The sequence below is a fragment of the Aspergillus fischeri genome, genomic scaffold, assembly GCF_000149645.3.
Source record: "Aspergillus fischeri NRRL 181 1099437636245 genomic scaffold, whole genome shotgun sequence".
NCBI classification, from domain to species: Eukaryota; Fungi; Ascomycota; class Eurotiomycetes; order Eurotiales; family Aspergillaceae; genus Aspergillus; species Aspergillus fischeri.
Window position 1 is genome coordinate 441,804 of NW_001509773.1, and position 19,668 is coordinate 461,471.

General features: G+C 50.6%; 7 protein-coding genes across 7 annotated transcripts; 4 read left to right on the forward strand and 3 right to left on the reverse strand.

The window, feature by feature from the left end:
* Window positions 1-132: 132 nt before the first annotated feature.
* Window positions 133-4,725, forward strand: NFIA_102920 (putative chromatin remodeling complex subunit (Chd3); the record flags this gene model as incomplete). The annotated part of the gene is made up of 2 exons (XM_001266703.1): window positions 133-501; window positions 565-4,725. 2 exons carry the CDS (start codon window positions 133-135, stop codon window positions 4,723-4,725), a joined length of 4,530 nt encoding a protein of 1,509 aa, XP_001266704.1.
* Window positions 4,726-5,912: 1,187 nt separating this feature from the next.
* Window positions 5,913-7,754, forward strand: NFIA_102930 (uncharacterized protein; the record flags this gene model as incomplete). The annotated part of the gene is made up of 2 exons (XM_001266704.1): window positions 5,913-6,413; window positions 6,468-7,754. 2 exons carry the CDS (start codon window positions 5,913-5,915, stop codon window positions 7,752-7,754), a joined length of 1,788 nt encoding a protein of 595 aa, XP_001266705.1.
* Window positions 7,755-8,675: 921 nt separating this feature from the next.
* Window positions 8,676-9,887, reverse strand: NFIA_102940 (mitochondrial 37S ribosomal protein mS35; the record flags this gene model as incomplete). The annotated part of the gene is made up of 2 exons (XM_001266705.1): window positions 8,676-9,274; window positions 9,335-9,887. The coding sequence occupies 2 exons, from the start codon at window positions 9,885-9,887 to the stop codon at window positions 8,676-8,678; spliced, it is 1,152 nt and encodes a 383-aa protein (XP_001266706.1).
* A 331-nt stretch (window positions 9,888-10,218) lies between these two features.
* On the forward strand, window positions 10,219-10,945 carry alg13 (N-acetylglucosaminyldiphosphodolichol N-acetylglucosaminyltransferase catalytic subunit ALG13; the record flags this gene model as incomplete). The annotated part of the gene is made up of 3 exons (XM_001266706.1): window positions 10,219-10,543; window positions 10,615-10,753; window positions 10,807-10,945. The coding sequence occupies 3 exons, from the start codon at window positions 10,219-10,221 to the stop codon at window positions 10,943-10,945; spliced, it is 603 nt and encodes a 200-aa protein (XP_001266707.1).
* Window positions 10,946-11,623: 678 nt separating this feature from the next.
* Window positions 11,624-12,879, forward strand: NFIA_102960 (actin-related protein ArpA; the record flags this gene model as incomplete). The annotated part of the gene is made up of 3 exons (XM_001266707.1): window positions 11,624-12,391; window positions 12,441-12,755; window positions 12,817-12,879. The coding sequence occupies 3 exons, from the start codon at window positions 11,624-11,626 to the stop codon at window positions 12,877-12,879; spliced, it is 1,146 nt and encodes a 381-aa protein (XP_001266708.1).
* Window positions 12,880-13,948: 1,069 nt separating this feature from the next.
* Window positions 13,949-14,434, reverse strand: NFIA_102970 (DUF3602 domain-containing protein; the record flags this gene model as incomplete). The annotated part of the gene is made up of 1 exon (XM_001266708.1): window positions 13,949-14,434. One exon carries the CDS (start codon window positions 14,432-14,434, stop codon window positions 13,949-13,951), a length of 486 nt encoding a protein of 161 aa, XP_001266709.1.
* Window positions 14,435-17,743: 3,309 nt separating this feature from the next.
* NFIA_102980 (glycoside hydrolase family 16 protein) lies at window positions 17,744-18,992 on the reverse strand (the record flags this gene model as incomplete). Its single annotated transcript, XM_001266709.1, has 3 exons — window positions 17,744-18,088; window positions 18,142-18,592; window positions 18,643-18,992. The coding sequence occupies 3 exons, from the start codon at window positions 18,990-18,992 to the stop codon at window positions 17,744-17,746; spliced, it is 1,146 nt and encodes a 381-aa protein (XP_001266710.1).
* Window positions 18,993-19,668: the final 676 nt, after the last annotated feature.

A 19,668-nucleotide genomic window follows, 5' to 3' on the forward strand; every position in this document is an offset into this window, starting at 1 on the left:
GCCCTTTTCAATTGTATTATGTGGTTTCCCACTTCTTTTCGTGTCTAATTATTTCTTTTCCCTACTCTTTACTTAACTCGTCTCCGAGTACTCCGTACTTCGTGTGTTGTGGAGCATCCCCTATTGAATATAATGGAGCTATATCACGGAACAGTGTTTCCTAATGGAGACGATGACAACGAGGATCTTGTCGCGGATTTGCTAGCTAAATTCAATGGTTCGCATATGACGTACACTCAACGGGGAAGATCTCAATCTACGCTTCAGCGAACACCCCAGCCAGGGCCTCAGCAAGCATCTCAACAGGAGCAACCCCTCTCGCCGGATCCGATGCCTCGTGAAATGCGACTTGCTGCAGTTAAAGTACCTCCGATCGCCAACCCAGAAGAGTATAAATTTCTTCCTGGTCATTTTGCGGTCCGCTATGTGATCAGCGAAATATCGCATCCTTTAAATGAGCCCTCGTACCGCGTGCGGTTACGAAGTGGTGAATCGGACATAGTGAGACTCACTTGACATATCTCTCACTATGCTTAAGCTGATCATTCAATCTTCATCATATAGGTCACCTTCTCTCACCTTCAGACACTCGAGAACGGTCCCGAGGCCCTACTCCACTTCCAGAACACTGATTACCGCTCGTCATCTCCCACAACTTCTCACATAACGCTTCACTCCTCAGACAAGGAAGATGTTGAATCTGGAACCCGAGGTCGGCGATCTCGACGCACAAAGAACGCTACCTTCACGGATTTCTTTGGTCCCCTCAGCAGCGACGACGAGCCTGTGAGGGATGCTTCGAGTGATGATATTATCTCTTCCTCTGCTATCACCGCAAGGACTCGCCGCCTCAAGAGAGGTGTCCGCAACCGGGTGTCGCGCCGATCAAGACAGCAGTCAAGTTCAGAGAGCGAGTACGCTGAACCTAGAGGCGAGCGCTTCTCAACTCGTCAGCGGAAGACCTTGCGGCGGAATCTGCATGAAAGGATGGAAGATGATATCTCTGAGAAGGAAGACTCTTCAAGAGAAAAGAGATTTGTCGGTGCCAAGGAGACTTTTCAAAAGATTCCTCCAGAAGATGCGTTTCGCCTTCGCCATTTTGGCATCTGCGAGGTTTGTGGAATCGAAGGTGATGATGACACTAGAGGTCCTCTTGTTTTCTGTCAGGGCTGTACTAGTGCCTATCACCAAGCCTGCTTAGGCCCCAGATCGAATCGTGATCATCTAGTCACCAAAGTTGCTGATGAACAGTTTGTTCTCCAATGCCGGCGCTGCATAGGAGTCTCCCATGCAAAGGACCCCATATCATCCCATCAAGGCTTTTGTATGAAATGTAACGATCAAGGCAAGATGTCGAAGCCTCTCCGCGAGCGCTTGACACCGAAGCAAGAACAGCAGATTCGCCAGGACAATGGTGGGAAAGATCCGATTACCCCTGTGGACATTACTACTGTCAACAATGTGGACAATGTGCTATTCCGATGTACAGCCTGCCACAGAGCCTTTCACTTTGAACACCTACCTCCAATTTCCGATACGACCGATGATCCTGCAACGGCCCGCTTTGAAGAATACTCCTATACTTGGAAGTGCCACGATTGCTCATCAGTCCCCGGCGAGATCGGTGCGATAGTTGCGTGGCGACCAGCAGACACCCCAAACCATGTCGCTGGGTACACTGTGGACGGGGTGAAGGAAGCGGATAAGGAATATCTCATCAAATGGAAGGGGTATTCCTACCACCATACGTCATGGATGCCCGGCAGCTGGGTCTGGGGTATTGTTAGTCCTGCTATGCGAAGAGCTTTCTTCAGGTCAGAGAAAAATTTCCAGCCCCATATGACTATAGAGGAAGCGATCCCTGAAGATTTCCTGCGCGTTGACATTGTCTTCCAAGTGTACTATTCTGAAGAAGTGGAAGAGCGAAGCCTTGAGTCAGACCTTGAGAGGATTCACAAGGTGACCAGGGCGTACATGAAATTCAAAGGCCTGCCGTATGAGGAAGCAGAGTGGGACTCTCCTCCTGATCCTAGCCAAACTGAACGATGGAATGACTTCAAAGCTGCCTATGATGACTGGGTTGAACGTGATTACATCCATATGCCAGAGCAAAAGGCACTTCAGAAGCATCTTGCTCACATTCGGAAGCAAAATTTCGAGTCTCAAGTTGTCAGAGACACTCAGCCTGAGATGATGACCGGGGGGCAGCTAATGGACTACCAGAAAGACGGGGTGAATTGGCTATACTACATGTGGTTTAAGCAACAAAATGCCATCCTTGCGGACGAAATGGGACTAGGAAAGACTATTCAAGTTATTGGCTTTTTCGCGACTCTCATCCAGTACCACAAGTGCTGGCCCTTCCTTGTTGTTGTGCCGAACTCAACCTGTCCAAATTGGCGCAAGGAGATCAAGTCATGGGTTCCCTCCATCCGCGTCGTCACATATTACGGTTCAGCATTCGCCCGCAAGCTGGCCCAGGAGCACGAGCTCTTTTCTCAGGGCGAACCAGATCTTCGATGTCATGTTGTAGTCACATCCTATGAGACTATGATTGATGACGCGTCTCGACGAGTTCTCATGAAGATACCGTGGGCAGGTCTGGTAGTCGACGAAGGGCAGCGCTTGAAGAACGACAAGAGCCAGATATATGAATCTCTGTCGCGATTCAAGTTTCCCTTCAAGCTACTCCTCACAGGCACACCACTCCAGAACAACACGCGTGAGCTCTTCAATTTACTTCAGTTCTGTGATCCAACCAAGGACGCTGCAAAATTAGATGAAGAGTACGGCACACTCTCAAAAGAGAACATTCCTGAACTACACAACATGATTCGACCATTCTTCCTGCGACGTACAAAAGCACAAGTGCTCACCTTTCTTCCTCCCATAGCTCAAATCATTGTGCCTGTGTCCATGTCTGTTGTTCAGAAGAAGCTGTACAAATCTATTTTGGCGAAGAATCCGCAGCTGATAAAGGCGATCTTTCAGAGGAACAATAACTCTGAAGGCGTTAAGCAGGCAGATCGCCATAATCTGAACAATATCCTGATGCAGCTTCGAAAATGCCTATGCCATCCTTTTGTCTACAGTGAAGCAATCGAGGAGCGCACTGCTAATGCTGCTGCGTCGCATAAGCACCTGGTTGAGGCATCAGGAAAGCTCAAGCTGCTTGAGATTATGCTTCCTAAGCTTAAGCAGCGAGGCCACAGAGTTTTGATCTTCAGCCAGTTCCTCGATAATCTAGATATTGTTGAAGATTTTCTGGACGGCCTCGGCCTTTTGCATCGCCGTCTGGACGGACGAATGACTTCATTGGAGAAGCAGAAACGTATTGATGAATACAATGCTGATAACTCACCATATTTTGCATTCCTTCTTTCCACCAGGTCCGGTGGTGTGGGAATTAATCTCGCCACGGCAGATACTGTTATCATCATGGATCCAGACTTCAATCCTCATCAAGATATGCAGGCACTTTCTCGCGCTCACCGCATCGGTCAGAAGAATAAAGTGCTTGTCTTTCAGCTTATGACTCGCGGAAGCGTCGAAGAGAAAATTATGCAGATTGGCAAGAAGAAGATGGTCCTTGATCATGTTCTCATTGACAGGATGGTCGCGGAGGAGGATGATGGGCGGGATTTGGAATCTATATTGCGTCACGGAGCCCAAGCACTGTTTAATGATGACGACTCAGGAGACGTTCAGTACGATTCGGAATCTGTTGACAAGCTCCTTGATCGGAGTCAGGAAGAGCAAGCGAAGACGCCTGACGAAAGTGCGCCTGAGTCTCAATTCAGCTTCGCCAGGGTCTGGGCGAATGACAACCAAAATCTGGAAGGCCAACTGCAGGACACTGAAGATAAAGGTGAAGATCCCGCAATCAGTAATACGCTATGGGAGAAGATTTTGCAGGAGCGTGAGCAAGCGGCGGCAGAAGAGGCCAGGAGAAAGGCAGAGACGCTGGGCCGCGGCAAACGAAAGCGAGCAGCAGTAGACTACGGAAAAGACACAACGGACGTCTCGCCTGTGAAGGTTCGCCGCGAGGCCGACAATGACGTTGAATACAATGCGGACGAGGTCATAGAATCTGAATCAGACAATGACCCTGGGATGGATTCTGACGAGATGGACCGGTCCTCCAAGAAGTCCAAAGGTAACGCAGTTCCCCGCCTGAGCACTGATTCCTCGGTACTAACCACGCGTACAGTCCGTCCCTTCAAACGTATCGCTGCCGAAGAGGACGGAGTCCCTGCATACGGTGCAACAGGCATGGACGGCAATGTGGAGGCGCGTCACCCGCCCTGCTTTGTCTGTGCCAAGCATCATCCGGTGGGCTCTTGCCCCTTGAAGCAGGCCGGCGTTGAACATTGCGGTCTATGCGGGCTTGCGCATTATGGGATTGCACGTACTTGCCCCCACCTTCGGTCTGAGACACAAGTGGCAAGGATGTTAGACGCTCTGAGGCACAGCACTGAGGATCGCGAGCTTATCGAGAAAGCCAAGAAATACCTGCAAGGGATACGCGGCTCCCTTGCACAGCGTCGCAGGATTCTGGCCAGTAGGGCTGCAGCAAGCCAGGTCAGTAATGGAGTTCCTGGTACAACCAACACCGGTTCAACTGGTTCGCCCGTTATCGATCTGACCAGTTACCCGGCTGGCCATGGGACAACGTCCTTCGGCCCGAGTCAGCCCGGACAAAGATTCCCAACATCAGGAAGATAATCTGCGCTGTTTCTCTATTTTTCTGTTGTTTCGGCGCTTTTTGACTTTCTATGGCAGAGGAATGGACTGGAATGTGGTTCTTACATAGGGACGTGCATCAATGGGCGTACATGGGGATCGGAATGGAATCTTTTCTACGACTTTGATACCATGATGTACTTTACTTTATACGCTTAGATCAGCGTGAGAACGTCTATACGAACACTGACGTGCAAGTCTTGAGCCTGGTAAAGCTGGCGGGCTCCACAGTCCAACAGAAGACATCCTCAGTAGTCAAAGGTGCAACCTTACATCCCGAACAATCAGCCTCATGATCTCATCCATAGGGTCCGCCATTCAAGACAATCAAAATGCTGAAATAAGACAATACAAAAAGAATTAGGCCTTCTCTACTCTTCCAGAAAACCGTTGGCCTGTTCAAAGGAGGCTCAGGGAAGGGAAAGAAAAAGCAAAGAAGGCGAGTGGGAGAGCAAACTGCAGCCATCCGCTGAGCTGTTGTACCGATGCCAACACCATATGGTCTAGGATGGAGGCAAACAGGCCATGCTTTTTTTAAAGGACTAAGCTTGAAGCTTTTTTCTTCTGTTCTTTTGAATCTTTGAATCCTAAAGAAAAATGTTTCCCTTTCTTCCTCTCGTTCTTTTATTGTTGTTCGTTGTCTTTTCTAGAAGCTCAGTCGATATAGTCTTTTTGGTCTAGTATCCAGACTTTGGGATAGCTTCATCCCATCTGCCTATATACTTTTTTTCCCTGGCGGCTGATTATTCCTTCTCTTAGATGTTGTTCTTGAAGCCGCTATATACGCTGCCTGTCATTGATTTAGTAGATTCATCCATATTGTGATCACAACACATAGAAGGTAGTGTGCTGCTTCAGCCTCTGCGCTATTCAGCAGTGAATGTCCAGCTCGCTTCACATCGCACACAAAACATCAAAATACATCGCGAGCATTCATTCAGCGATAGACGCGAGAAATATCCTGTTTGACCTCTTCTCGCCTCCCTCTTTCTCTCTCTTAACACCCACCATCTGCAAAGCTTTTTCATCATTCAACTCCAAAGCACCACTTACCCTGTTATATCCTCTTAAGCGATCTCAAGATCACTTCTTTGATAACCTCTCAGCTCTTCTGAGTTGCAGGCTTTCTGAGTGTCAAATTCAAGCTCTGGAGAGCGAATCCCGACGTCATGTCCTCCCCTCTGCGTCCTCAGTTTTTCTGCGCCAGACCTAATGGTACTCTTGTTCCTCTCATTGCTGTTGACGAGCTGCCTATCCACGTCAATATTCGTTCGGCCCCACGCGTTCTTTCTCCAGGTGATACCCAGGGCATGACCAGCCTTGGTACCGTGGGCCCTCGTTGCTCGTTCTATGTCGTGGAGAGTACTCTTCCTTTCTCTCGCTTCCAGTTTCCAGTCGATATCCCCAACGTCCCCGGCCCGCGTGCTAGGGAGTATGGCAACCAAGGTCAAGGTCCCGCGCCCAGATACATGCCGGATGAAAACGGTGTTGCTCCCCAGCAGCGTCTGGCTGTTCAGCCTATGTATCCGCAGGCCAATGGTCAGAACTGGGTGATGCCTACTCCACCTCCTAATCATGGCTGGATTGTGCCTGCTAATGTAGGTACTGCTCCTAATGCTGGTGCTGTTGCGGGTCACACTGTGGGAAACGGTGGTGGGACCCCCAGACAGGTGAGTCGTCCTCAGTTTAAGACATGGAGCAAGACGGAACTGACCATGGCATAGGGCAGTCATCAGAAAAAGGAATACTGCTCTTACTGGATCCGTCACGGCGAGTGCGACTATCAGCAGCAAGGTATAGTCCAATCCATGACCACAGGCAATCGACAAGTGAGGCCTAACAATCATGCAGGCTGTCTGTTTAAGCATGAGATGCCCACCGATCGCTCCATGCTCGAGAAGCTTGGTCTGCGCGATATTCCCCGTTGGTACCGTGACAAGTACCACGTCCCGAGCCTTTTGTCAGGCGGAGGCAACCAGACCCGTGAGTCGCGTGCTCTGGCCGGCTTGCTAGATGATGCTGCTTCCGACCGCGGTGCTGCGAGGGGCTCTCGTCTGGCAATCGATGCAACTGCTGAGCATTCCGATACTGAAAGAGGCACTAAGGGCCCGGGGGCTGTCTCCATGCACCAGCCGACTCCTCTTGCGCTTCCAGGCCGCCCCAACTTCAGCAATGTCAGCTCGCCTAGAGGTTCTGCTCGCCATCACGGTTCCAAGCAGGCACAGGGTGCGCAGCTTCAGACTTCGAGCTCACACGCGCGCAACAAGGGTGGCCCAGTTCATGCTTCCACTCCCCAGAATCGTGGTACCAGTGTGTACAATAAGAAGATCGACCTGCTCTCCTTCGATCCCCTTCCTGACTACACATCCAGCGATCTGAGCCGTTCTGGCCAACAGATTATCTCCGATCCCAAAGAGCGTGCCAAGCGTGACGAGTTCTTGCGTGGTCTGCATGACATGTTTGCAGCTACCACTGTGCCTGGAAAGTCCAACACGGTGCCCGCCGATACGGACGTCTTCGCCAGTCAGCCTCGCACTAAACGCGTGCAACCCAAGTCTCGTCGCCTGTTCCAGGACCGTCCTGCTGCTCCTAATCCTGCTCCTAATGGTGGTACGGAGACCAATGCTTTGGATGCCAACCAGATTCGCCAGCAGAGTGTCCGTATCTATAACCTTGCTGCTGAGGCCGTCAAGGACCTCGACGATGACGATGACGATGACTTTTTTGTGGCCCCCAAGACCGGCGTCGGCATCGTGCAGGGAACTCCCAGGTCCTCCGAGTCACCCCGCCACCGCCGCTCATCCTCGACCGAGTCTTGCCTCTCGTGCTCTGAGCCCAGCCCTACTGCCTACCTCAACAGCCGCGCCAGAAACGACGACGACGATGGACGTCTCAAGCCGCTCCTTCCACCTATCGGCGTGTTCACTCATAAGAACCCAACGGTCCTCAAAGGTCCCTCCGTCTCCTCTGCCGACGACATTTTCGGCAGGGGCGAAGGACGTGCCAAGTAACCCCATATAAGAGAGAATCCTTGCCCGGTTTGTGTCAGTCACGAATGTCTCTTACAGACGGTTTTCACCCTCACGTGATAGCAAGCGGATGGTGGCCACTCTTCTTCTCTTTTTAGTCACTTCCCCTTATGATGACACGCCAGCTGGTCTGGTTTCTCGTACAATATTCACTCACTCGCCCATGGTTAAATATACCCACCACTCGATGGCGGAGGGCAACATGGAGAATGGAGGTCATTCAAGTTGATAGCGTCTGCATGGATACCGATTGTGGACATTCATTCGTCGACGGTTTGACATCCTTTCATCTCACATTTCCGATTCCTGACCTTTTGCTTGTTGTCTCTCTCTCTTGATTTCGTTGGGTGGCTTTAAGTCTTCAGCCGATTATTTTAATTACGAACGGAGGAAGGATATGAGATTGAACTGCTAGTTTGGAGGTTGTGAACAAAACCAATCGCGAGGTTGATGAGTTGAAGTTGGCTTCGACTTTGACCTCGCCGGACTATTGTTCTCGTGACTTTTGAACTTGGGCGGATCTCTCGTCGTCCTTCTGTGTCTGTCGTCTGTTATAACGACGGTTGAGAAGTATGGATCTATATCTTTAAATAAAAATCACAAAAAAAAGGATGGCCTTAATGACATAGGATGGTTGATTGCATTTGACTTGCTGGAAGCTTTCCTCTGATTCCTCTTTCGTGGTACAGGCATGAAGCAGAAACATAGTATACTTACATCCCAGTGATAAAAGATGGGAAAAGCTCATGAAGTAGAATATTGTACAATAGTGTAAGTGATAGTCTATACGACCGTTTGACATGTGCGCCCGCCCTTGATATTTTCGAACTCAAAATCACGCAAAAGAAGACATCCATCGAATACATGAACTAGTCAAGTTCAATACACCACCACGACGAGGGTCTAACGTACTCTCTTCTTCTGGCCCTTGGCTCCAACCTTGACAGCAACCTTCTCTCGCTCCTCGGCGGCTCTGGCCCTCAAGGCAGGGTTCAAGGAAGGCAGTGACAGAGTGGCCTGTGCAACGATGGCGTTCCCATCCACGACTGCCCGCCGTGTTTGCTCGTTGAGCTGTCTCTCTCTCCGTGTGGCCTCGAGTTGCTTCCTCCGCTGCTCTGTCATCGCCCACTCCTCCGGGAAGCGCAGCTGAGTCTTGGGCTTGTGGTGGCGGAGGTCGAGAGGGATGTCTGCGAAGGAGTCGCCTTCCTTCGCCTCTTTGATCAGGGTGTTGACAATGTCACCCAGGTATCGCTTGTTCTGGGCGCGAGTTGTGAATTTCTCGCAGGACATGCGTACAATGTCCGTATCGGGGTTGTAGCGGGTTCCCACGAGTTTCAGGAAGGTTTGGCGCTGTTCCTCGGAGAGATATTTGGGGACAAGATCCTTGCTGGCCAATTCGACGACCACCTTGTTTTCGGCTGGATGCTGTTCACCCATATATGTGGTGTAGCGGAAGCGCAGGATGTGAGTTTCGGGAGGAAGGGTGAAAGGTTTGGCGAGTTCTAGGGATTGGAGGCCAGATTAGCATTGAACCATAGTCGCCTAGAAATGTTGGAACTTACTGCTCAGTAAAGGCATATCCCAAGCCGCGATGCGAGCATATTCACGAATCTCGCGGTGCAATTCGACCTCCGCGTGCGCCATGGAGGTGATTTCATCGTCGTGGAAATCGTCGTCTGCGTCCTCCACAAGACCGAATTCATCGTCTTCTTCCTCAGCCCAGAAGCCCCGGGATCTGTCCGGCACATCCTCAAATCGCAACCCTACTTCCTTCTCTATGTCTCTCACACTCTTCTCGATCTCCGCAAATTTGGCCGCTCGCACTTGCGGGTCATTGAATTCCTCGATCATGCGACGTTGTTCCGCGTCAAAGGCCTCCCGTTCCTCCGGGGATAGCATATCATACATTGACCGCTCCTCCTTGCTAAGGAGATCTGGCGAGTACTCCGGCACGTCAGGCAATTCATCCTCCGGCGAGGGTTCTTTGGTAATTGGCGGATCTTCCGGCATGAATCTGAAGGGCGTGACAGAGAATGGGCGAGATTGAATAGCAGCCGGACCTCTCCGAGCGACCGAAAAGGCCGTACGGCCCAGATATCTTGCGACAAAGGCCATTGCGGGCGAAGATTGGCCGTGGGGGGGTTGTCGAATTCCTCCTGGGATTTGCACGTCGGAGATGTTTTCTGCGGATGAACTTCGCATGGCAACGCTAAACCCAAACTGGATAAGCGCATTCACTGCTGCCATCGTATCAATGCATCACTCCGAAGTACTGCAACAACCATTCATCATCTCCTTTGTCTGACCTTGATGGTGGTTGATAACGGACTTGCGTATTTATTCAAAGGGCCTAACTAGCTTAGGAGCTGAAATGCTTCTGCGGCCCTGTCAAGGCATCGATCAAATTCCCTGTCAAACTGAGTTCCTGGGGACTTAGTTTGCGGTCATGTCAGCGAAGCTCGCGACCAAAGTATGCTTTGTGACAGTCGGCGCAACTGCCTCTTTTGAAGAGCTTGTACGCGCTGCGCTGGATCCCTCATTTGTGACGGCCCTGGAGAAAAATGGCTACTCGCATTTACTGGTACAATACGGCAAGAATGCGGTGATTTATGAGAATTTCCTCAAGCAGTACCCACCTGAGCGCAGGCCATGGCGCAGAATAGATATCGGTGGTTTCTCCTTCCACGAGCATGGGCTGGGAGGAGAGTTTGCATTGGCTCAGGCAGACATAAGTAAAGGACGAAGTGGTGGGTTGGTTATCAGTCACGCAGGTATGGATCATCTTTCTTGGCCGCTAATCAGCACTGGCGTCTTCTGATATCTGACATGGAATGCTTGTTAGGTTCTGGCACCATTCTCGAGGTGTTACGGATGGGCATTCCCCTCATCGTTGTGCCCAATCCTTCTCTTCAGGACAACCATCAAGAGGAACTCGCCCGCCAGTTACAGAAACAAGGATACGTGGTTGCTAGTCACTATCAGTATGTTTCAGGTTCTGCTATATGTGCTTCAAGCTTTGCTAATTACCCTGCAGAAATCTTTGCCAAGCACTGCATCAGGCTGAACAACTGCGAGCTCGCATGCTAAGGTGGCCGCCTGTTCGTGGCCCTGGCCAGAAAAATCAGCCGACACTGGAGCAAGTAATGTCTGATGAGATGGGATTTGTGGATTGAAAAATACCGTCAACTCCCTTATGAATGATGATTTATGCTACCTCTTGGCTACTTTCACATGAACTGCGAACGATAACGCCGCCGCTACTCCTTCATCCTCGGTGCTTCCAACTGTTGGAATTGCTTCAAGCTTGACCTCAGGATATCTGGTCCAAGCTTTTGTGCCCCCTGCATGGGCCTTGAGGCAGATTTGTTGGTCGATCGAAGCGTGTGCTCAAATAGAAGAAAGGCCGATGCCTTGTTTGTTTAGTGGACGACCGTTCATGAACATTGGATTTTGCCTGCTTAGGTATTTATTGTTTTCAAGCCTTCAGGGTCCGCCATTGTGGTATTTTATGATAAATTTTTGTGTCGCGGCAAATAGTCGTAGAAGTACATCTGTAGCAGCGATAGTCGGCTGGCCCAAGCTCCTTGTTGATGGGAAACTTGAGCGGACGCGAAGAGTTGCGGGATACAACAACAAAATCCCCTCTAAAAACATCTATTTCGCATACAACTACCAGTGTCCACGCGGATGAACTAAAACTCACTTCACAAGCTACCAGTTATAATCTTTCGCATCCACCGGTCTTACGAGTCACAACCAGCAAGAATAGGCCGCAGGGCCATTGTCACCACAATTCGCGCCGCCTCCCCCCTACCGACTTCCTCCCCAAACACAACCCTTCTCCTCACAGAATGGCCGAGGCAACGCTTCACAACGCCCCCATTGTCATCGACAATGGCAGCGGCACAATTCGCGCCGGTTTCGCCGGAGAAGAGATCCCCTCATGTTTCTTCCCCTCGTTCGTCGGGCGGCCAAAACACCCCCGGGTGATGGCTGGCGGTCTAGAGGGCGACGTGTTTATCGGGCAACGAGCACAGGAATTGCGCGGGCTGCTCAAGATCCGATACCCCCTGGAACACGGCATCGTGACGGACTGGGACGACATGGAGAAAATCTGGCACTACGTGTACGAGAACGAGCTGAAGACGCTACCGGAGGAACACCCCGTGCTCCTGACGGAGCCGCCGCTCAACCCGCGCAAGAACCGCGATGTCGCTGCCCAGATCATGTTCGAGACGTTTAATGTGCCGGCGCTGTATACGTCCATCCAGGCGGTGCTGTCGCTGTACGCGTCCGGGCGCACGACGGGCGTGGTGCTGGACTCAGGGGACGGGGTGTCCCATGCGGTACCTGTGTTTGAGGGTTTCGCGATTCCCAATAGTATACGGCGGATTGATGTTGCGGGGCGAGATGTTACGGAGCAATTGCAGCTGCTGCTGCGGAAGAACGGGCATGTGCTGCATACGAGTGCGGAGAAGGAGGTGGTGCGGATGATCAAGGAGAAGGTCTGCTACGTGTCGTTGGATCCGAAGCGGGAAGAGAAGGACTGGATGAACAGTTATCACAAGTCGGAGGCCAAAGCCGTCGACTACGTATTGCCTGATGGGCACAAGATCAAGGTCAGCCCTTCTACCATCATGGGGAGACCGAGCTAATCAGCCAGGATAGATCGGACAAGAGCGCTACAGAGCCCCCGAGATCCTATTCGAGCCCGAGCTCATCGGCCTGGAATACCCTGGCGTTCATCAGATCGTCCAAGACGCCATCACCCGCACAGATCTCGATCTCCGGAAATCTCTGTATCTCAACATCGTCCTCTCAGGCGGCTCAACACTGTGCAAGAACTTCCCGGACAGACTAATGCGCGAGATCAAGAGATTGGCCGTGGAGGACATGAAGATCCGCATCTCTGCTCCGGCAGAACGGAAATACACCACCTGGATCGGCGGTGGTATCCTCGCCGGGCTCAGCACATTCCGAAAGGTACGTCTTAAGTCACTCCCCAACCCATACCCAAAAGCAGACCAGCTAACACCTCCGTCAGATGTGGGTAAGCGCAGACGAATGGCACGAAGACCCGGAGATCATCCACAGGAAATTCGCCTAAACATGTCTCTCACATCAACAAACGCGGTGATCGTGAAGGGACGAGTCTTGCTCGTCCTTTTCTATCTCCTGGCCCATAGACACCAGACCAGCCGTCACAAGTCCGGCGGGCTCAATTGAGTCAAACCACTACTCGTAGCGGCTAGGCTTGGGCTTTTGATACCCTTCTTCTTCCCTCTTCTTGAGCCATTCATGCATCGTCCATCCCATCACGCACTATACCTTTCTTTTCTCTTGCTGGCAAATACCACATGATAGCACCTCAATCTATGCATGAAATCCATGTCCCGCTGCCGGAATCTATCAAACAGCAAGTAATTTACTTCACGCTTTAGTGGGGCTGGTTGTTTTCAGGTAGTGTTTGGCCTGTACTGTATCAGCGGGAGCCGTCTGAAGGCAGATGTTGTACATAATAGACATTGGAATATAGACGGAATGAGCGACATGTCGTACGATGATCAAATGTATGCCATATCGTCAGTACGGGTACATAAGTCTGGTCTACGGATGAATGACTACGGACATGTTACAATAAAGAATAAAAGTAGAGCAAAGATCCAATAGCAGAAATCTGTTTCGTGTTTCCAATTGGTGTGTGGTCAACGCCAGTGGTACGCTAAGATACATGAGGGATGCAGATGCAAATGCAGATGCAGATGGCCTCCCCGATGCCAATCCATAGATCTGGTATGCCACAAACACGCCGAATATTTTTGAAGAAACAGAATGGTATGAATGATGGGAGATAGGCGCAATGGATGTTGAAAAATCCTTGGGGAATCATAGACAAGGGAAGCAGATTTCAGATGTATAGTAGCAGGGGTATCAGATCGATACAGTCACGTTGAAGCAGAAGGATAGATTTAGTCGCGGATTGTCGGCCAGGACGCTCCACAGTAATCACATCGCACGAAGGATGTTGAAGTTGGATTAAGAAAGCGTAGGTGATAGTTGACTTCCCCAAGTAGATGATAATCGGAAATAGGAAAAACTTTTTTTTGTTGCTGGTCGTAAATCGTCATGTCGTTAGGCGCAGAGAAGCGCATTCTGCAAAAGGGAGTGGCAACCCCTTAAGCCATACCCCTGATCTTCCCCCAGCCCTTCTCCAGGCCACGAAGGGCCTTTTCCCGAGTGGAGCCGGTGCTGCTCGCTGATGCCGTGCTGCTGGAAGAAAACTTGCGGGTGAGGATGCTGCTGCCGCTACTGCAGCTATCGCCGTAGATCATGTTGCCGGCACCTCCTCGGCCGACATGGTAGACAGGGGCGGCACGGCGCAATTCCCGTTCCAGTTCCTCGTCAAAGCTGAAGATTGCTCGTTCGCTGCTGCTGCGGACATTGCCTGCGCCGCCGCGGCCGGACTTGAAGGTCCTCGGGACATTGGAATCCAGACGTGTCAGAGAGGCGGGGCCGGTGGCTGTTTGCGAATCGGTAGTCTTGGTGTTCTCCAGGCTGATGACATTGCCAGCGCCTCCGCGAGCTGTATGTAGGGCTGGACGGCTGCTGTGAGGAACGGACGGGTGAGGTTCAATTACGCGGTAGTTCATCTTCGCGGGCATAATGTCGGTAGTGGTGATGGATATCCTTTGACCGGATTATACTCGAATCAAGCTCGTGGTATGCGGATCGTGCGATTGACTCAAGAGCCAACTCTCAGCAAAGAACCATCTAATTGATGAAGCTCAACGTCTAGTCTATATAGCTGACGTGACCGCGCGGAATTGTAGGCGACTTCAAGCACGCAGAAGCAGAATGCTCGAATATCAAGTAGATAAGTTTGTAAAGATCGAAGACGTGTGAGAGAAAAGGCTAGCGATGAGTATTAGAGGACGCGAGGTAACAAGGAGAAGAAATTTCTTTGTTTGCTGGATGGAGACCGTATAGTATGGGACCCAAACATTCTGGCGGGGAAGGTTTTATATAGTTATGCTCCCTTGTGCCGTCATGGTCTACCATCATTGCACCAAATCGCACCATTAGTGCCATAGATGGGGCGCTCCTTGCCAGGCACAAGAGTCACGGACAGAACCAGAGGGTCACACGCGGTGCTGTTTGTGGATATTGGATAGCCAAGTGGAGTTGGCGGTTAGTCTTGTCGTCAAAACCACAAAAAGTTTCCCCAGCGAAAATTCTCTCACGGTTGACGTATCAGGTAAGCCTCCGAGAGTATGCGCGCGGTTCTTCAGCAGGCTGTAAGGCGGCAGCAAGAATATTTTGCTGATTCAGCGGCGCAGCAGCCAATCAGAAGCAAATGTGCCAAAATTGTGTCAGCAGTTCAGTCTCCTATTGGGCAAAAACTCCAGTTGGCAGCCAACAGCCCTTGCTGCTTTAAGAAATTCCTGGAGATCATCTGACGAGCACACCGTCCCTCCGCGGCGTGGCAAACGTAACAGAAACGGCCTTTGGAGCCAATCATATGCTCCCTAGAATTTTCTGGGGGTAATGGAAATTGCTGGATGGTCAGTCACGAGTCGCTTTGAGCACTCGCCTCTTTCCCGAAATGCCACCGAAGCAATCCAGGTGTTGGTCACGATGAGGAGAGCAGATGGTTCTAGACATGGTGGAATGACGATGTTTCCAATTCCCACTCACCGTCTCTGTCGATGCTTCAGATCCTCTCCCTTGGCTATTTGCGTCGCAGTTCCTGGGGGCTGGATCATGCGGCGAAATCCTAATTAAGGTAGTCTCGTGGCATCTTTATTTGGTGAATGCTGCATGGGGAATCCCAGACTATCGTTCCTCACCATCTATAACTCTACGTAGTATAGTAAATGTAACATGGCCTATTGTTATCGGACTATGGGTGGTTGCGCGTCGAGGCGTAAAGAAAGCGGACAAAGCAAAAAGAACAAAATAAAAAACCCCGCATGTACCTAAATCCATGTACAATTGCATCATTCTTGTCGTAGAAACTGCCATCTCTTAGGACATTCCATGCCATCATGAATCTCCATGGCAGGCTGCAGAATATTCTCCCTGTACCTACCCCTTTCTGAGGCTGAGCGTTCGGTGATGGATCTACTATTATAGCACTATTTTCCTGGCAGACAATAATCTATCCCATGACTGAGTGTCAGGAAGAGTCTTCAATAGTGATGTCTCGGAGGAGAGGACGCAAAAGTGTATGACTTGGCATTTGTAGATCCGACTAGCCTTGCTCGAGTCTAGCGCCAAGATCAAGTCAGGGGCGATCAGTCAAGGATGAAGGATCGTAGAATCTTCTCAATCTTGGATTCTACCAAGTATCTAGTTCATTCTGGGGCAGTCTGCATCGCTATTTCGTAATTGATATTATCATAATCGCTACCTCGATTATCTCAGGCTTTACTCTCCAGGTACCGAGTACTGCCGTACTTGTGGTAGAGACTTATGACAGGCCTGACCGCAAATCGACAGGAGAACAGACACTAGGCTCAAAGAGGACAGCTTTCCCCAGACCGGAAGAGCCTGGATTGCAGACTGCAGACAGAAGGTGGATCTCAGAAATGACGCACGGAAGGAAAAAAATTTTTTTTCTCTCGTTCTATTTTTCTCCTGTGTAACCCACTTGCTCTCGACCAATCAATCTCCCTTGAGGGGTAGCAAGTTTTCTGCGACTCCAACCAGCAAAACTGGCCTTCCGCTTTGCCTTTACCAGTCATCATTCCAACTTGTCAAAATGGATAGTCACTGGTGGTTCTCGCCGAGTGCCACTGACCAGTACCAGCAACCGGATCACCTTACCGGCAAATGGCCGGTCCATTTAACCCAAATCGAGTTCTCCGAGGCTTCTCCAGCCTGACAATGACAAGATGAAACAGGAAATTGCCTTCCCCGGATTTTCCAGCCCCAGCCCAGCGTGGCTCAGTACCACGTACCTAACTGTCATGCTGGCACCACCAGCAGTCAGCATCCCGTGATATCTCCCCGTGATCTCACCAGCAGAATAGGGGTTATCATTAATTGCGTTCTAAAGGGTTCAATACCCCTTGTGGCAGATCCCCTACTTTATTGAGATAGTCTACTACTCAACTGTTCGGGAACTTGGATTCGGTGAACCCCTCTTCCCCAAACTCCAACGGACTACTGCAGAACAACTATACTTTCTAAGGTAGTCTCTGCAGTCGGAGATCACCTTCCAAACAAAACCGCCCCATTACTCTCCACTGCTCCATTTGCGACGAGTGTAGCAGCAGCATGCACATCAGCATCTCAGTGTCACAGTTGTACAAAACTGCATACTCCGTGCACATCCCCAATATGCGGCATTTCTTTCCCCCTGCATCATATTGCGGAGTTAGAGTCGTCAAGTCATTATTAATATTAGCTAAAGCCTGAAGATCAGAGGGACTAGAACCCTGCGGCCGGCATAATCTTAAGTAACAGAATGCCCCCGGTCTGGGGCCGGCTTGGGGTTTTGACCGCCGCTCCGGTTCCTGGCGACTCCTGGTTAATCTCCTGGATTGAGACCTCGAAGTCAGTTTGTCACTCAAATCAGCTGGAGCGGAGTGGGAACGTGACTACGGTGGTCTCAATAGGAGGCCTCTGTATCTCATCCTACATCACGTCATGGCGACTTGTCCGTCAGGTTTGCGTGATTTATGCAAGGTCTCTTGTCGTTAGGTCGGGTAACCTGCATTTCTTACTCTGTGCTAGGCTTTCATACTAGCACTTGCACTAGTAGTACTACGCTCACCTCAATCAAGTAGAGAAAAGATCAATATGTGGTATCAATTGCGTTAGACATAAGCCAGGAAGAGCGGCAATCAACAATATGACCCCGCAAGTCCATATATAAAGCAAGATCCCGCGAGCCAGTCGCAGGTCATCCAATAAACACAAAAATCAGCATCCCACGGAAGAATAGCGAGTCAAATTAGAAACCCCCTTCACATCGTCTGATAGATTTGAAAACTGCGAAACTCCCAATAAGCCTGCGAGAAATTCTGCGGGTTGCGAGCGACAAACTCCTCACATGTTGCCGGACAATCGTACAAATCGTTGTAGTCCTCCCGTTGGGCGCCCATCTCGCCGCATAGATCAATATTGACGATGATGCTCTGGTTGCTAAAGTGAGACGGGATGTCGCAGTGTGTGCTGGGGAAGTCAGCCAGAGCCGACCCCCAAGAGGACGGGTCAGGTCTGTGCTCCGTATTCGAGATGTCATCTGGGATGGAGTCGCGAGGGAAACCCCAGACTCGGATTCCTGCTTCTCGCAGTTCGACCGCGTATACCTGGAACGGGTCAGTATTTTTGGCCTTAAAAAGGCAGAGGACGGGAACCATACACCACCGCCATTCTCGTTGAACTCCTTCCCGTACGTGGCCGGGCGAGCTTGGACAGCACAGCCCGCGTTCCCGTGCTTATCGTCGCAGGTCGAGTACTGCGCGCAGCCCTGCTGCTTCCGTCTTCCCTTGACGCTGCAGCCCTTATCGGTGTGCAGGGTGACCACGTTGCCTTCTGTAGCTCTGTTTGTGGTTTCGAGGACGTCGATTTCCCCGTTGAGCGGCCAGTTGTATGTGTCAGCGAGCCACAGGGCGGGCCAGGTTCCGCAGCCGTAGGGTGTGTGGATGATGTCGAAGATGAATAGGCCCATGTCGTAGCCTTTCTTGGACTCGAGTCGGACGGACTTTCTGCCTCGGGGTGCGTAGCGGGTTTTGTTGTCGACTCTGATGCTTACAGATGAGTCTGTAGAATGTATCAAGTTGAGGGACTCTGCTTCTTTGCGACCGACATATCTGTACCTTGTAAGCGCGAGCTCAATGTAGGCCGAAGATTGTTTACTTACTCGACGAATCCATAGGTAGGGTCCTCGGCTGTGAAGTGCCAGAAGTGATCAAAGAAGGAGGACGGGTGGTACTCATCCACCAGGAAATAGTCGAGTGGTAAATAATCCGGATATCGAGTATCCCTCGTTCCTAGGACAGTGCCTACTATGACCCCAGCTAGAACTGCAGCAACCACTGCAACAGGAACGAGGATCTTGACTGCACGGGGCAATCCCCTGGGGTTGCAGCATGAACACTGAGCTGGGCTGTCGTCCTTGCAAGATTTATTTGACTGAATCTCATGAGACGTTGGGTTTCTCTCAACCTTGTACAATGCCTCTCCTTGGTAAAAACTGCTCGTGTCGGCCATTGCTGCTAATTTCTGATCTTGATGTTTCGAGACTTGCAAGGGTGAAGCAGTTGCAGCACACTACAGTCCGTCGATGAAGAACATCTTGACACATCGACGCCATCATGAATCACAGCTGAGATGATTCAGAGAAGTTCCTCGGATCTCTCACGGTGTTCAACCACAGATCGACTTGACTATGTAGAATGGTTCAGGCAGATATCCATTGTAAGAACCATCAGATAACGCTACTGATCTACAAAGCATGAGCAAACAGCTTCAACAATTCTTGTCATATATGGCCAAAATGGGATATCCTCCCTCGAGTGAGAAAGCAATGCGAATGTAGGACGACACTTCTTCGCTCGGCTCGCGTATTCCATCCCATTTGAGCTCTATCAAGACGTGCAGCGCATGGTAATGGTTAACAGTGCTAAATTTTAGCTCGCAATTCCTCTAAATTGCCATGGTTTCGGCGCACTGCTTTGAATATCATTAGCCATGACTGAGATAATCGACTGAATATCGTCATCATTGCAACCTCATAACACGTAGTTGCTTCCAGGCAACGTCGCTAGCCTTGACACCTTCGAGCCTGAGGACATCATCGAATTCTGCCACTTTTCACCGCTCTGATAACCTCCATTGGATGGAATCTCTCCGCTCCGTAGCTAAATTTACTTGCGACAATGCTTTG